The 16,145-nt window shown below is 44.1% G+C and overlaps 1 protein-coding gene across 1 annotated transcript in view; it reads left to right on the top strand.

Moving 5' to 3' along the window:
* Positions 1-16,145, top strand: part of LOC102861179 (maltase-glucoamylase, intestinal-like) — a 113,403-nt gene that overhangs the window by 42,832 nt on the left and 54,426 nt on the right. The window contains exons 21-27 of the mRNA XM_006887236.1: positions 542-666; positions 3,056-3,144; positions 6,301-6,350; positions 7,850-8,017; positions 11,306-11,478; positions 12,126-12,318; positions 15,383-15,537. Coding sequence (XP_006887298.1) covers positions 542-666; positions 3,056-3,144; positions 6,301-6,350; positions 7,850-8,017; positions 11,306-11,478; positions 12,126-12,318; positions 15,383-15,537 — 953 coding nt within the window. The remainder of the gene's footprint in view (positions 1-541; positions 667-3,055; positions 3,145-6,300; positions 6,351-7,849; positions 8,018-11,305; positions 11,479-12,125; positions 12,319-15,382; positions 15,538-16,145) is intronic.

Here is a 16,145-nt window from a genome sequence, read left to right on the forward strand (position 1 = left end):
CATAACTCGTAATCCTTTTCCACGTCTGTCATAGAGTCAGCCCAGGTCTTAACAGTTGTTTACAAGTATATCTAATCCCCAAAATATGCTTTGTTTGACACAGGTCTGTCCTAAGGTCAGCATTCTGGGCCAGCATAGATCAGGATTCTGGAACAAGGATAACTTAGGGCTAACAAGGAACATAAGAGGGAACACCTTTCCTAGAGACTTAGGACTCTCCATGCAGAGACTTTTCCTTTTGCTGACCTGCACGGTTTTCTTATCAGGTGCCTCACAGGCTTCTCTGCTAAGGGGCAAAGTCTACTCCGAAGTGTCCTCATTTGCTTCCACCTTTGCTCCCATTTCTGGAGCCTCCGCTCACTCATGGCCTCAGCTACCACCCCCTCCTTCAGACCTCTGACCCCCGCCCCATATGTTCTTCCTTCTGGTGTTTGGGACTCATTTCAGTGATGGAAGCAGGAGCGCTGTTGCTGAGAGGGTGTGGGCATCGCTGGGGAGGGACTCACTGATCAGTCCCTGTCCTTCTTTACCTGCACACCAGGGCGCCCAGGTCGAGTGGAGGAAGCAGCAGGTAGAGATGGAGCTTCCTGAAGACAAAATTGGGCTGCATCTGCGAGGAGGCCACATCTTCCCCACCCAGCAGCCCAGCACCACCACTGTGGCCAGGTACCAGGGGCTGAGGCTCCCCGTGCTGGGCAGTCCTGTTCCGTCTCCTGGTCACCCCGAAGCCAAGGTGACATGAGAGGAGCAAGTGAGACAGAGATATCTTATTAATGAGGCTGAACTACTGTGACTTCCCTGGAGAGGTAGAAAGTCAGCAGAGAGAGGAAGGCCCGCAGTCAGAAGGAACGGCCCGTGGCTGTAACAATGGGCGCGAGCATGGAGGTCACGAGGCTGAGCCCCAGGTCAGGGCAAGGTTCTCATCTGTTTCTTTGATCAGGATCCTTCAGCAGCGTCTTCAGAAGACGTCCAGTAAAGGCGACAGGCACGACGCAGTCCTGGTCTCATGACACTGGAGGCTGCTGTTCGTGGAGGCAATTAGCACACGTTCCATTTGCTCCGGCCACTCCTGAATCCCCTACCTCTGCTCCATACGCATCTAGGCCCAGTGTTTTCTTAACGACCCCTCACCTAGAACTTTCCTCAACTTACCCAGCAGTGAGAAGACATGGGGTCAATTCCAAGTTTCTGGTCATTTTGTATACAGATTGTCCCTGACTTAGATATTAAGTTCAAGATTAACTTGAGTATTAACAACATGAACTCACATGTTTGCAGGTCATAAAATGTTACTAATTAATAATATTAGCTCAAACATTAGTATTTCAGTTATGCCAAACCACACTTATGACTGCTTTTCTTACTTTTAACTTATCATTAAGATTATGTACTATGCATAACTTATACTAATTTATCATTAGGATTATGTACTATGCATAACTTGCTAACGTTTTCATACTTATGTTGTTGTTGTTAAGTGCAGTTGAGTAGTAGATGATTCATAATGTGCTCATGAATGAAAGACCTGAGCACTTGTATCACTTTCATCATTTCTCCAAGTCCATAGAGTTTCTGGAGACAAGCTATTTTGGAAGTGGATGTTACTCCTGCTTCCAAACTTGTTTTAATCAGGGAGCTCCACCAAACACTGTCCACCATGGGTAACCATTAACACATTTGACACATTAGTGTCACAGTGTTTAGCATCACAGCAACCACAGTTACCTCTGTGCAGCAAATACACAGACCAGTGCTATATACCACTTAGAAGAATGACCAGAAACAATTAAAACCAGGCCAGAGGGCTGCCCCAAGGGCCCAAATGAGGCTGAATGAAATAAACTCACACGCAATGGTGAGTAAACATTCTACCCTAATCCTCACCAGAACCAGAAAACAAACCTCTGTAGAATCACTCTCAAAAGACAAATAAGTATTATAAATAATATAAGTATTATAAATAAAAAATTATAAGTATACTGGTAATGCACCACCACCACAAAGGTATTTGAATTATATCAGAACTTACTTACAAAATGTTACCCAAATGGAAGACCCTTATAAGTCCAGCTGTGCTCACACTTTCCTGCCTCTTAGCTGATTTTTGGAATGTTTTATGATGCTATTTTGGCTGTTTTCTACGCTGCCTCTGGAACCATTATTACCTGGTGTTTTTGTGGTTACTGCTGCCACATGCTGTGGACTTGCTCGTGGTTTGTCCTCCAGGCTGGAGTAGAGCTGGCTGTATGTAGCATTTCCCGGGCTCTAGTCATTTCAGTAGTTGAACACGAGGCCTTTTCTCCTATTGAGCCTCTGGTGGGTTTGAACTACCAGCCTTTTGATTAGCAGCCCATCATTCAGACTGCACCCTCAGGATTCCTTCAGAAGTTTTAAAAACAGCGACGTCAAGTCAATTTTGGGCCGAATCAACCCTTTAGGACAGAGTAGACTTTCCTGTGGTTTCCAAGGCTGTGGGTCTTTGCAGGAGCAGACCACGTCCTCTTTGTCTTGCAGAGTTTCTAGTGGGTGTGAAACCCTGACCTTTAGTTTGACAGTACAACACTGAACTCGCTGTGCCACCAGGGCCCTTTTGTCTCTGTTAGCGTCTCTAACACAAGTAAACACACTAGCTATGAGCTGACTCTTCCTTCTTTCCTAGCCGTGTATTCTCGGCAGTGCCGCATAATTTCTCTGGCATGTCCATGTTAATTCCGATGCTCATATTCTTGACTCCTACTTCAACTTTTTATTCACAGAAGAGAGCAGAGTTTAGGGCTGTTGTACATAGGGTCGCTGTGAGTCGCAGGCGACTCGACGGCACATAACAACAACAACAACAACAACAACAACAACAACAACAACAGCGTATTTGAGGCTTTCTAACTAATACTAGAGAAAGATACTCCCATTGATTTTTGCCTTCATACTTAGGAAAAAGGCAGATTCATCTTTTACCAGTAGCTTCTCTCACCTGAAAGTTGATGGGCACAGCTCATATAGCAATGGTCTCAGAGTCCCAGTTCTTACTGTCTGACATAATTCTGGTTTCCCACAGTCGCCAGAACCCTCTGGGTCTTATCATTGCCCTGGATGAGAACAAAGAAGCCAAAGGGGAACTCTTCTGGGATGATGGAGACAGCAGAGGTGAGCCCTGCATCCCAGTGCTGCTGTTCCTGCAGCTTTGGCCCATGGTCCTTCACATCTGCTGGTCATCAGCTGAGGTTTGGATTGTACTGCCCAGGTGTACTGGTAGAGGATACAGTAAACCAGAAGTTTGCTGCCACTGAGTCAATTCACGCTGATAGAGACCCTGTTAGAGAGAGAACGGCCCCGTAGGGTCTCCTTGGCCGTGATGTCACAGGCCCACAGTGCCTCATCTCCGAAGGAGCAGTTGGTGTGTTCAATCCAATGACCTTTCCGTTAGCAGCTCAACATGTAAATCATTACGCTCCCCGAGCTGTTGCCTTCTACCTAGTGACAATTCTACGTTGTGATTTCCATCATAGTTCTGATATGATTTTTTTGCATTATGTGATGAAGGTTTTTTATATGTATGCATATAAATAGAAACATAAATACATATGTATGTGTGTATTAAGACCATCAAGATGGACTGATTTCTGCAACAAGGTACACAAACATTGCAACAGTGGTGAGGCTGGTGCAGGATCAGGCAGTGTTGTATGTTATTGTACATGGACGTGTTAGGAGTCAGAACCAGCTCAATTTTACCCAATAAAACAACATACATGTGGAAGGAAAATATATATAAAATGTTATCAAGGTTTTTAAATCATTATTATTAATTTTAATGAAAATTTACAGAGACTTTGGATTTCCATTCACTCATTATTGCACTTTTCTCCTTGCCCAACCCTCCCCTCCCCAGTTCACTCTTCTCTTTGAAAAGTAAAAGGAAAATTCTTTCATTGTTATACAATCCCTCCCCCCAGGTCCACTCCACTGTGCAGCCTTCGTTCTGGACTCCTGTCATGACAATAATACCTAATCACATATCCCTTTTAAACAGTTTCCTCCCTCATCTGTTTCAAGGCATTATACATTATTTAACCCATCTTTCTCAGTCTCCCCCCTCAACCCTGATGTCAGTCCCGTTTTACAATAGTGGCGCTACACAGTATTTGTCCTTCTGTGACTGAGATATTCCACTCAGCAAGGTTTTAAAAAAGAAAGAATTTTGTTTATTTATGCTACTGTATTATGTCAATAGTTATAGAGGGGCTTCAGGCCTTTTGCTCATAGGGTCGTTATGAGTCGTGCTTGACTTAAAGGCAATCAGCAGCAACGACAACAACAACAACATTACCTGTATTACCGTGCCCCTTGGAGGAACCACAGATGGAGGAAAAACTCATCTCTAACACACAGGATTCTACCCTCCTCTAGAAATAGAAATATATTGTCTTTTGTTGTCAGGCAGTACCTGAACAGAGTATTTGCAGGATTGTCTTTGTCTTTCAGTGTTTACATTTCTCCAAATGTGCTTATGATCTTATATGAAAGATGTGTTCATTCCAGTGAGGAAACGAGAATGCTCTTGTGCCGGGATTTCCACCTTTTTGAGTGCTGTTAGATGCTGCTGAGTTAGCTCTCACTCACGGTGACTTTATGTACAACAGAGCGAAACTGCTTCATCCTATTCAGCTTCATAGTCACGGCCATGCTTCGATCCATTGGCCGGGCCAAGTGCCAGTCCCCCTCCTTGAAGGCATCCCTCCTTTTCCTGGGTTCTCTACTTTCTCAGACTATATTCATCAGATCTTCACATCTGGCAGTTCTCTGTTGATGGACAGTTCCAGTCATTTTTGGATGATTTTCAGCAGAAACTGGGTTTAGAAGACGCTGTGATACTAGGCATATTATAACTAATGTTAGATGGATTTTGGCCAAAAGCAGAGAGTACCAGAGGAATGTCTATCTGTGCTTCATTGACTATGCAAAGACATTTGACTGTGTGGATCACAACAAACTGTGGCAAACTCTGAGAAGAATAGGAATCTCAGAATATTTGATTGTGTTTCTGTAAAACCTATACTTGGACCAGGAGGCAGTCATGAGAACAGAATACGGAAACACTGCATGATTCAAAATTGAGACGGAAGTATGCCAGGGATGTGTCCTATCACCACACCTTTATAATCTACATGCAGAGCAGATTATCTGGGAGGCTGGGCTCTATAAGGAGGATGTGACATCAGGATTGGAGGAAGATTCATTAACAACCTGCACTGTGCAGATGACACAACACTGCTTGTTGAAACTGAGAAGGACCTGAGTGCTTGCTGCAGAAGGTCAATGACTGCAGACTTGAATATGGATTGAAGCTCAACATCAATAAAACAAAGATTCTCACCACTGGCCCAATTGGCAGCATCAAGACAGACAATGAAGAGACTGAGATTGTTAACAGCTTCAGTTTGCTTGGCTCCCTGATTAACATGCTTGGTACCAACAGCCAGAAAATCAAAAGACGAATTGTGTTGGGAAAGTCTGCTGTCAGGGACCTCTCCAAGAGTACTGCAGGGCAGCGATGTCAGTCTTGAGATTAAAGTGTGCTTGATCAAGGCCATGATCTTTGCAATTACTTGCTATGACAGAAAGCAGGACAATGGCTAGGGAGGACAGAAGGAGAATTTGTGCCTTTGAGCTATGGTGCTGGAGGATATTGAACATACCTTAGACTGCTAGGAGAACAAACAGGTTCATCCTAGAGAGGGTGAGACAAGACTGCTCCTTGGTGCCAGGGATTCTGAAACTTTGTCTAACATACTATGGGCATGTTGTAAGGAGGGACCAGTCCTTGGAGAGGGACATCATTCTTGAGAGGGTGGAGGGACATGCAGGAGAGGAAGACCCTGGCTGAGATGGATTGATTCAGTGACTGGGGTAATGGGGATAGGTGTGTCAGAGACAAGTTGGCTCAGGACAGAGAGGGTTTAGAGCTGTTGTATATAGGGTTGTTATGAGTCACAAGGCACTTGACAGCATATAATAACAACATACATTAAGTCGTGCTTTAAGGGTGTTTTTCATTTTATCAATGTACTAACAAATTTTATATCTTAAGTTTAGTAAACACATTTGCTTGAAATATAAGTATTGGAAGCACATGGAAGAGAATTTTCCTAAAGTTATGGGAGACAGGGAAAGGAAATTAGTACCTTGGCTTTGGAAATTCTTGTCATAATCCTGTCATTCTCAAGCTGTGGCTTCTAAGGGAGTGGGTCCTCCGTCCTTCTGTGGCCAACAGAGTCTGACTGGTCTTCCTCTGGCTTTCAGATACCGTGGCCAACAACGCGTATCTTTTCTGTGAGTTTTCTGTCTCGCGGGTGAGTAGCATCCCTTCATGGATATTGTGAATGAACTTTCATCTGATCATTAGCTCTACACGTGTTGGGGTGTGTGCGCACATAACATTTTATTTGCAGCTTCATAGACATTTCTGAAGACAGGTACACCAACTTCAATTTCTAACATAATTCCTAGTGATTAAAATCCATGTGACTTTTCAGTATAATAAATTGGCTAATATCTTCCAACAGAGGTCATTGTAAAAAAAAGCTGTAATAAATATCCTTGTGTTTACTATATTTCTCATATATAAAATGCAAACATAGAAAATAAATAGTTTTGATAGGTAAAATGGTATATTAGTATAGTTTCATGACACAGTTTTATCTTATAAGAAATCAGATACATTTTTTCCATATTTTTAGAAGTTTTAAATTATTTTGTGTGTGTGTAATATCAAATCGGATCTGACAGGTGCAGGAGGAGATTGTCCCTCCTTCTCCAGGACAGCATCTGAGCATCTGGTGGATTTAACCTGCGTATCTCTGGGATTGCAGTGCAGCTTCTTGCCCCTAGGCCATCAGACCTCCCTTCATTTTCTTCATATTTTATGAGCTGCTTTTATTGTCACTTTTTTTACAAAGTGTCCGTTTATATTATTTAATTTTTATTATTTTAAATTAAACTTTATTATTTATTTTTAATTATTTATATTTTATTATTACTTCTTTATAATTAAGTTTTATTATTAATTTGATATTATTTATATCTAGAACATACTGATTGGGCTGTTGTCTTTTTCTCATTAAAATATTTGACTGTGAAAAAAAAATTCATGTGGGCAAAAGGACTCCCAGCAATGAAATCATCCATATTTACTATCCGGTATGGGCAAATGAAAGCTGTAGTTATTTCTAAATGCACTTTTGAAATGTGTTTATTTACATGTGCTTATGAACATGTGATGAGTGCTTAGATACATGCGGTCCTGATTTTTGAACACTGTTAAAAGTATTATAAAGTATAGTTGTGTTTCTCTAGCATGCACCAACAGAGAGAAATACATTTTTGTGGTGTCTTTTCCAGCGTTGATATTCTCAAGTTTTGGTTACTAGTTGGAAGCAGGAGTGGCATCTACTTCCTAAACAACATGCCTCTGGAAACTCTGTGAACTTTAATAAATGTTGTAGTTGTAGAGGGGCTTCAGACCTTTTGTTCATAGGGTCATTATGAGTCGTGCTCGACGTAAAGGCAATCAATAACAACAACAACAGCAAAAACAACAGGTTACTAGAGACTCTGTGGTTGCCACCTGACCTGTGGTGGGTATATGAGTGACATGAAGTTTTTTTAGTGAACACCTGGTCTGTGAAGGTTATGTGAGTGGTTTGACGTTCTCTGATTGGGCTGGTCTACTGGTCTGGGTGGCTATATGGGTTACTTGCTGGTATGTAGTTGGCCATTTGCCGTAAATGGATGTCTGGGTGACTTGATGTTTGTGCAGGACTGGTAACGCTCTTGCTTATTTGTTTTACAGAACCAATTGGATGTGAAGATCTTGAATTCTGGCTACATTGACTCCAATAACTTATCCTTTAAGGAGATTAAAATCCTAGGGACTAAGGAACCTACCAATGTTATAGTGAAGCACAACAACGCCCCGGTTCAGGCTTCTCCTAATGTCACATATGATCATAACCTCCAGGTAAAATCTCAGTTTGTTGACATGTCTTCTCAAGAGTCTTGGTAGCTTCAAGGGGAACCTCTTTTGCAAATTGTGTGGGCTCTGGAGCTTCTGGTGTGCACTTTGAGGCTAGCAATGGGGAGGTCTGAAAGGTGGGATAGAAAAATAGGAAGAAGAGTGACAGCTGGGATGAGTAAGAGCTCTGAGGAACTGCACAGAGGTCAAGTGCCTTTTCCTTCTCTGCCTCCATCTGCTGTCCTGACAAGAGTTGCTTGTGATGGGCGTGGACAAGAGCATATAGTGGGGATGGGGCATCGGGACCACAGGAAAGAGGACCTGCCAGCTGCTGGCTGACGCTAGCAAAGCAGACTCTGGAGTAAAATCTCAGTTAAGACTTTAAAGCAAATTGTTTTCTAACAATATTGAGTTAAATAGACACTCATGCCACTATATATGTTTTTAAGAAATATTTCAAAACAGCAGTTTTCATAAACCTAGTCAATAGATATATATTTCATTAAAACTCATTGTTGTCAAGCCAGTTTTGACCCCACTGCAGAGAACACAGCTACCCTGTATGTTTCTCAGGCTGCAATATTTGTGGATAGAAACAGCTGCGTCTCTCTGCTATGGACCAAATACCAAATGGTGTCTTCAAACCTTTCCTCTCTAGTTGATTAGCAGGTGAGCACTTAACCACTGTGCCACCAAGGCTACTTATTTATTTTATTATATGACAATAGCTCAGCATAGAGAATTACAAAGGAGTTTATAATCCATTCCCCTGGTATCTCAGCATATTGAAGAATCCGGTTTCCATATATTCCTTCCTACCGGTTCCCCAAATGGTCAGAGTCGAGGAACTGCTGGATCAGCACAGATTTTGACTGATCTTCAAAATCTGGGGAGAATAAACTAAATTCATTGTTGTTGTTGCTATGTACTGTCTACATAGCTGACTCTCTGTCAAGTGCTCAGAGGTATTTAAGCACACAGGAGGAGACTGCCCATCCTTCTCCCATAGAGCAGCTGGTGGAGGCGAATTTTATGTCTCCAGGGTTGCAGCACAGCTTTGTGTCAGTAAATTCAGTATTCTGTTTGATCACATTTGAACTTTTGTGCTGACAACAATATTAGTGATATGTGGGTGATCGTTCTAATCATTTGCCATGTCTCTAAGAGCTGGACAATGAATAAGAACGACAGAAGAAGAACACTAGCTATCCCTTCAACTGCCAAACAACAAGTAGATATGTCTTGGGGAAAGTGGGACCAGAGTGCTTGGAGGCAAGGAGCAGCTGGTGTGTTCAAACGATGGGACTTTGGCATTGCAGTACAGCTTCTTACCACTAGGCCATCAGGGGAAACAAACAAACAAAACAAACCAACAGTTACTCACTTTATTGTAACATCCACCTTACTGCAGTGATCAAGAACTGAATCCACAATTCCTCTGAGGTCTGCCTGTGTAGAAAAAGGGGGCCGAAAATCATAAATAGCACATAGGCAATGATGGCTTTTAGTTTGCCTGGTGTAGAACCTGTATTCAGCTGGACTTAATCTGGATTCAAACGAGGACGTTCGATGAGGGATACCATTGGCAATGTCAGATGGATCTTGACTGAAAGTGGAGAATACAGGAAAATGGTTATGTTTTATTGGCAATGCAAAGCCATTCAAACGTACGGGTCATAAGAGATCATGCACAGCATTGTGATAAATGGGAACATCAAAACTTTCTCAACTGTGCTGATGTAGTGTAATCTATGTATCTCTCTCTATCATCTAGATCTCTAGCTCCCCTATCGAATCTATCTCTATCTCTCTGTCTCTATCTATCTATCTATCTATCTATCTATCTATCTATCTATCTATCTCAAAGAGAAATCATTACAACAAAATAATGGCGTATTTCAGTGATCAAAATTAGAGAGTTGTGTGTCAGGATTGTATCCTCTCATTACGACTCTTTATCAACCTTCAATATATAAATGGGACACTTTTGTTGGTAGAAAACAAAGAGGACTTGAAATAGTTAATGGTGAATATAGCTTATAGCCTTCATTATGGATTACACTTGAATAGAATGAAAAGTAAATTTCTCACAAGTGGACAAAAAATAGCACGATGAAGGGAGAAAAACTTGAAGTTGCCAACTATTTCATTTTACTTGGAATCATCATCAGTGTCTGTAGAACCAAGAGGACAGAAATAAATATATTTTCACTGGAGAAATCTAATCCAAGGGAACTCTGAGAGTGTTGAAGGGCACAGACGTGACTGAGAAGATACTACTGACAGCGGCTACAGCACTCTCGGTTGCTTCTCTTGCAAGTGAAATTTGGACCACAAATAAGGATGACAAAGGAAGAGCGCTGGTGGCCTGCTGGTAAGACACAGCGCTGCAATCCCAAAGGCATGAGGTATGAGGCTAAGAGCTGCTTTGTGGGAGGATGGGCAATCTCCTCCCACGCGATTAACTGCCTCTGAAAACCTGCTGGAGGATCAGCTGTGGGTTGGCTCCAACTCCATGGTATAAAACAACAACAGCAGCGAAGGAAGAATGATGGCTTTGAATTTGGTGCTGTGGTGTGAGTGAAGAATGTTAACTATACCGTGGACATTGTCTGAAAAATGAACAAATCTATATTCAATAAAGAAGCCCGAATGGAGGGCGGTGAGATCTTCTATCACATGAGTTAAGCCTGCTTTGAGGAAGGGCCAGTTCTCTGAGAAAGATGCAGTCAAGTAGTAGATCAGAGAAGAAGAAGAAGAAAACCTTCGACAAGATGAATTGATGAAGTGGGCTTCAGCATGTTTGGCAGAGACCTTGACCATGACTCAGGATGAAGCAGGATTTCATCCATTATACGAGGGATCACTATGAATTGAAGCTGACACAGCAGCATCCAACAACAACTCCAAACACACTGTAGAATCTGCAGAATGTAAAGTTCAAGGTTGACGGAGGTGGTTGAGCATTCTTGCTTGGGGCTGCCGTTTGTGATGCTACGTGGGGAAGTGGAGAAAAAGCATCCGAGGAAAACAAGAGGAAGAAGGCCAGGAAAGGAAGAAAAGCAGTGATGGTGGATGAGGGGTTATGCCTGACCTGAGTCCAACGTTTGTGTTCAAGAATGACACAGTTGCCAGAGTGTATCTCCCCCCGAGCTCTCTCCTCACTCCTTCCAGGAGTCTGGCACGTGGACTGAGGGGAGTCAGGTTGATTTCTGTTTCCTGTCCCAGAAAACTTTAACAACTTACAAGGTTTGGGGCAGAAGATGAATGTCCTTGTCACTCTCATTGCTGTAGGTCGCCGTTATCACGGGCCTTGACCTGGCTCTGGGACAGGCATATACGGTGGAGTGGAGTCTGAAGAACGTGAGCGATGTAGAGAAGATTGACTGCTACCCTGATGCGCAAGGTGCATCCAAGGAGAACTGTGAGGCCCGGGGCTGCGTCTGGGAGGTGAGTGCACGCATGAGGTTGATGGATGTGACTCTATCACCACGGCACGCCCGCTGCAGACCTGCAGGAGGGGCCTTTCCAGGGACCATGACCTTAATCTGGGTATGAAGGCTGGGTGGGGACAGGAGAGGGGAGGTTTTATAAATAATTTTCCCAGAGACCAGGAAATCAAAGGGTTTTAAATCGGTTCTCTGCAGGAGAAATACGTGACAATCTGCTTTGGAAACTCACAGGGATAACTCTGTCTACTGAGTGGCTGAGTCTGAAGTAAATCACGGCAGTGGTTTTCGATTGGGTTTGGCTAGGTCACCACCCACCCACGCACTGTCATTGACTCAATTCCAAGTCCCAGCAGGCCTTAGGACAGGATAACTGCTCCCTGGGGTCTCCAAGGCTGTCATCTTGGAGGATACAGACCTCTGCATCTTTCTTCCATGGAACACCTGTGGAGTCCCAACTGTCAATCCCTTAATTAGTTCTGAGCTCTTTAACCACTGTCACAGCTGAGCTCTGATGTCACCACCAGGTGACATCAGAGCAAATGAGGGTGTACTGTCTTCCTCTCCCTCCCTGTAAAATCTCTTGTCCACCCTGGTCTCTCCAGTGGCTTCTAGCACCACATGCTGATCATGACCTTGACCTCTCTCTTCTTGCAGGAATCCAGCACGCCGGGGGTCCCGTTCTGCTATTTTGTCACCGATCTGTACTCTGTTGGTAATGTCCAGTACAGTACACAGGGGGCCACCGCTGACATCACCTTAAAGACCTCTCTTTATGCTAATGCTTTGCCTTCAACTCCCGTGGCCTCCCTCCGCCTGGCTGTCACCTACCATCAGAATGACATGCTGCAGTTTAAGGTAAGCACAGGGCTGTGGGTGGTCTAAGGAGCAAGGAGGCATCACCAGCTCCCTCACATCCTGCTAATAGTCACAGTGGTTGTTGTTGGGTGTCGGTGAGTTGATTCCGACCTGTAACAACCTGAAGGGTTTGTAAAACTGCCGCATCGGGCTCCCAAACTGGAACCTTCACACAGGCAGACGGTCCCTGCTGTCTCACACAGCAGCTGGTGGGTTCCAACCGCTGGCCTTTCAGTCAGCAGCCGCACGCTTAGTCAGTGTGCCATGAGGACCCAGGTCAGACCAGTGTGGTTTGTCTAAAAGGCTCTGTCCTCCTGTCGTCACCTGGGTTGTGCCTTCCGTCCCCTTCTCAACTGCAGACAGGATGCTGCGTCCTCAGCAGAGCCCCACATCTCACGAGGACACACGGTGGGATAGACATGACCCCCTTACGTGGGATTCCAGCCTTCACTCCCACCCCTTCCTGCTCCTGCTCTTCCTGCCTTCCACTCTCCGCCCCTCGGCCCCATCACTGCTCTGAGCCCTGGTGCTTGCTGCTTCTGTGTCCAGGATGAGTTTATCTCCTGTCTCACTTTAGTTGAAGTGGCTAAGCTTTCAGGACTCAGCCCGTGTCTGCTCCAGGAGACTGTCCTGCTTCAGAAACACTACTAGTTTCAGTCATTATGTATCACCTTGTTGTTGTTGCTATGTACATCAAGTCACGTGTGACTCATAGCGACCCCATGTACAACAGCCCTAAACCCTGCTCTATCCTGTGCCAGTCGCACTGCCTCCGATACACCCATCCCGAGTACCCCAGTCACTGAATCAATCCACCTCATAGAGGGTCTTCCCTTCCTGTGTCGTCCCTCTACCCTCCGAAGCATGATATCCTTCTCCAAGGATTGGTCCCTCCTTGCAACATGTCCAAAGTATGTCAGACGAAGCTTCAGAATCTTTGACTCCAAGGAGCAGCCTGGTTTAATCCTTTTTAGGATGAACCTGTTTGTTCTCTTAGCAGTCCTCGATACATTCAATACTCTTCTCCAGCACCACAGCTCAAAGGCATCAATTCTTCTATCATCCCTAGACATTGTATAGCTCTCTGATAGCAGCAAGTGATTGCAAAGACCGTGGCGTGTATCAGGTGCACCTTAGTCTCCAGAGTAACAGCATTGCTTATCAGTACTGTATAGAGGTCCCTAACAGCAAACTTTCTCATCGCGATACGTCTTTTAATTTCCTGGATGCTGGTGCCAAGAGTGTTGATTGTGGAGCCAAACAAACTAAAGCTGTTAACAATCTCAATCTCTTCACCATCCATCCTGTTGCTGCCAATTGGCCCAGTGGTGAGAATCTTTGTCTTCTTGATATTGAACCTCAATCCATATTGAAGTCTGCAGTCCTTGACCTTCTGCAGCAAGCACTTCAGGTCCTCCTCAGTTTCAGCAAGCAGGGTTGTGTCATCTGCATAACACAGGTTGTTGATGAATCTTCCTCCAATCCTGATGCCACACTTCTCATACAGCTCAGCCTCCTGAACAATCTGTTCTGCATACAGGTTGAAAAGGTATGGAGATGGGACACATCCCTAGCATACACCTTTCCCAATTTGGAACATATAAACAAGAGCCTATGGTGATGAAAGAAGAAGTTCAAGCTGCTTTGAAGGAATTGGCAAAAAATAAGGCCTCAGGAATTGATGGTATACCAATTGATGTATTTCAACTAACAGTTACTGCCCTAGAGGTGCTCACCAAGTTGTGTCAAGAAATCTGGAGGACAACCACTTGGCCAAGTGACTGAAAGAGATCTATATTTGTTCCCATTCCAAAGAAAGGTGATCCAGCTGAGTGTGGAAATTATCGAACAATATCATTGATATCACATGCAAGCAAGATTCTGCTGAAGATTATCCAAAAACGACTGGAACAGCACATCAACAGAGAACTGCTGGAAGTCCAGGCTGGGTTTAGAAGGGGTCGTGGTACTAGGGATATTGTTGCTGATGTTAGATGGATCTTGACTGAAAGCAGAGAATACCAGAAGAATGTCTATCTGTGTTTCATTGACTAAGCAAAGGCATTAGACTGTGTGCATCACAACAAACTGTGGCTGACTCTGAGAAGAAGGGGAATCCCAGAATACTTGATAGTTCTAATGTGAAATTGGGAACTGTATCACTTTACATTAGTAAATATCAACCAGACAGGTGATTCATTTTCTCTTACCTTCTATAGGAGACTTTTTTTAAACGATTGTTTAAAAAGAATTTACAAAACTAAAATTCACTGCCAAAGTCTTGATTCTATCTCATAGCAACCCCACAGGTAGTACAGCCCATAAGGTTTCAAAGACTTCAGTCTTTACGGAAGCAGAATGTTTTCTCTTTCTCCCATGGAGTGCTTGATGGATTCAAACCTTCAACCTTTCAGGTAACAGCCAATCACATAACCATTATGGCACTAGCTCAGTATTTTCAGTATGGAGTCAGGTGGGAACATGCAGCCGCGACGGTGAAGGCTGAACCTGTGTGAGGTGGAAACCTATCAGAGGCAGAAATTGTAACGTTTTCCAGTGACAGAGAGCAGTCGAAACGTCGTGAGTAATGTGACATCCTTCCCAAGAAGCTTGCGAGACCTGGAAAGCGCAGCCTTCCCTCTGAATTCTCTGTCAGGTGATCGCAGTACTCAGCAAATGAAATGAGTTCCTGTTTTTAGCAAGGACCAGAAGATTATTACAATCAAATAGAATTTGCAGTGTGTGAGAGGTGGCACTTTTCCAATTCAGAAATGTCCTGACGTATTTCCGTACCTTCCACACCCACACCAACGTAGGACACATAGTCATAAACAGTAAACTGATTCTGCAACACTCTCAATACGAATGTGCTATCCAGGCCTTTTTATTAAAATGAGACTGATTTGAATAAAATGTCAAATCAGACCTTTTTTCTTAAACACACCTCTTAAATCCTTGGTACCCCAATCTTAAAGATAGCAAACAAAACATTCAGATTATGCTAAAGACATCACAGTCCTGATGGGGGTTATGTTTGCATAAAATGTCTTTCCTCCTGCCCTAGATTTATGATCCCAGCACCAGCCGTTATGAAGTCCCCGTGCCTCTCAATATACCTGGGGTGCCGTCCAGCACCCCTGCAGGTCGGCTCTATGATGTCGTCATCAAGGAGAATCCCTTTGGGATTGAAATTCGCCGGAAGAGCACAGGCACCGTCATGTAAGTGGCTCCCCCTTGTTGGGACTTCCCTGGACATCACTGCTGGCACCGTGTGTCCTGGAAAGTGTCCCTGCTCTGACTGTCCCCATTCAGTTCCAGATTTGTAAATAAGTTCTTTCCTGCAGGGCTGGCTGTTCCTTTGGGAAATTCTTAGCATCATGGGAATATAGGCCATTGCATTCATCTGGACCTCACTCAACAAGTGTCCATGGGGAGAGTCCACACAAGGTGCTATGCCAAGCACCATAGGTGTTCACAGAGAGTAAATAGCAAAGATAAGTTGAGTTAAAATACAGATAGACATGGGAGAAAGGACAGCTCGGTAGGATAGAAGCACCAGGTATGTGGGGTGTGGAGGGGACCCTCCTTTGGAGAAGGACTTCACGCTTATTAGAGTTGTTGGTGTTGGGTGCTGTAGAGTCGGAAACAACCCCTAGGTGACCCTCCAGTGGGTTTTTAGAGGCAGTTAATTTCACAGGAGGAGATTCAGCAAAAATGAGGAAGAATCTCAGTTAGCTGACTGGCAAGTGGCTACAACAGTGGGTCCCAGAGGCCGCTGGACCAGCAGGACCTCCTCCTGCTGTGAATCGGACCAGTGTCGTAGCACC

The sequence above is a fragment of the Elephantulus edwardii genome, unplaced genomic scaffold, assembly GCF_000299155.1.
Source record: "Elephantulus edwardii isolate Elephantulus edwardi_28Jun2011 unplaced genomic scaffold, EleEdw1.0 scaffold00055, whole genome shotgun sequence".
NCBI lineage: Eukaryota > Metazoa > Chordata > Mammalia > Macroscelidea > Macroscelididae > Elephantulus > Elephantulus edwardii.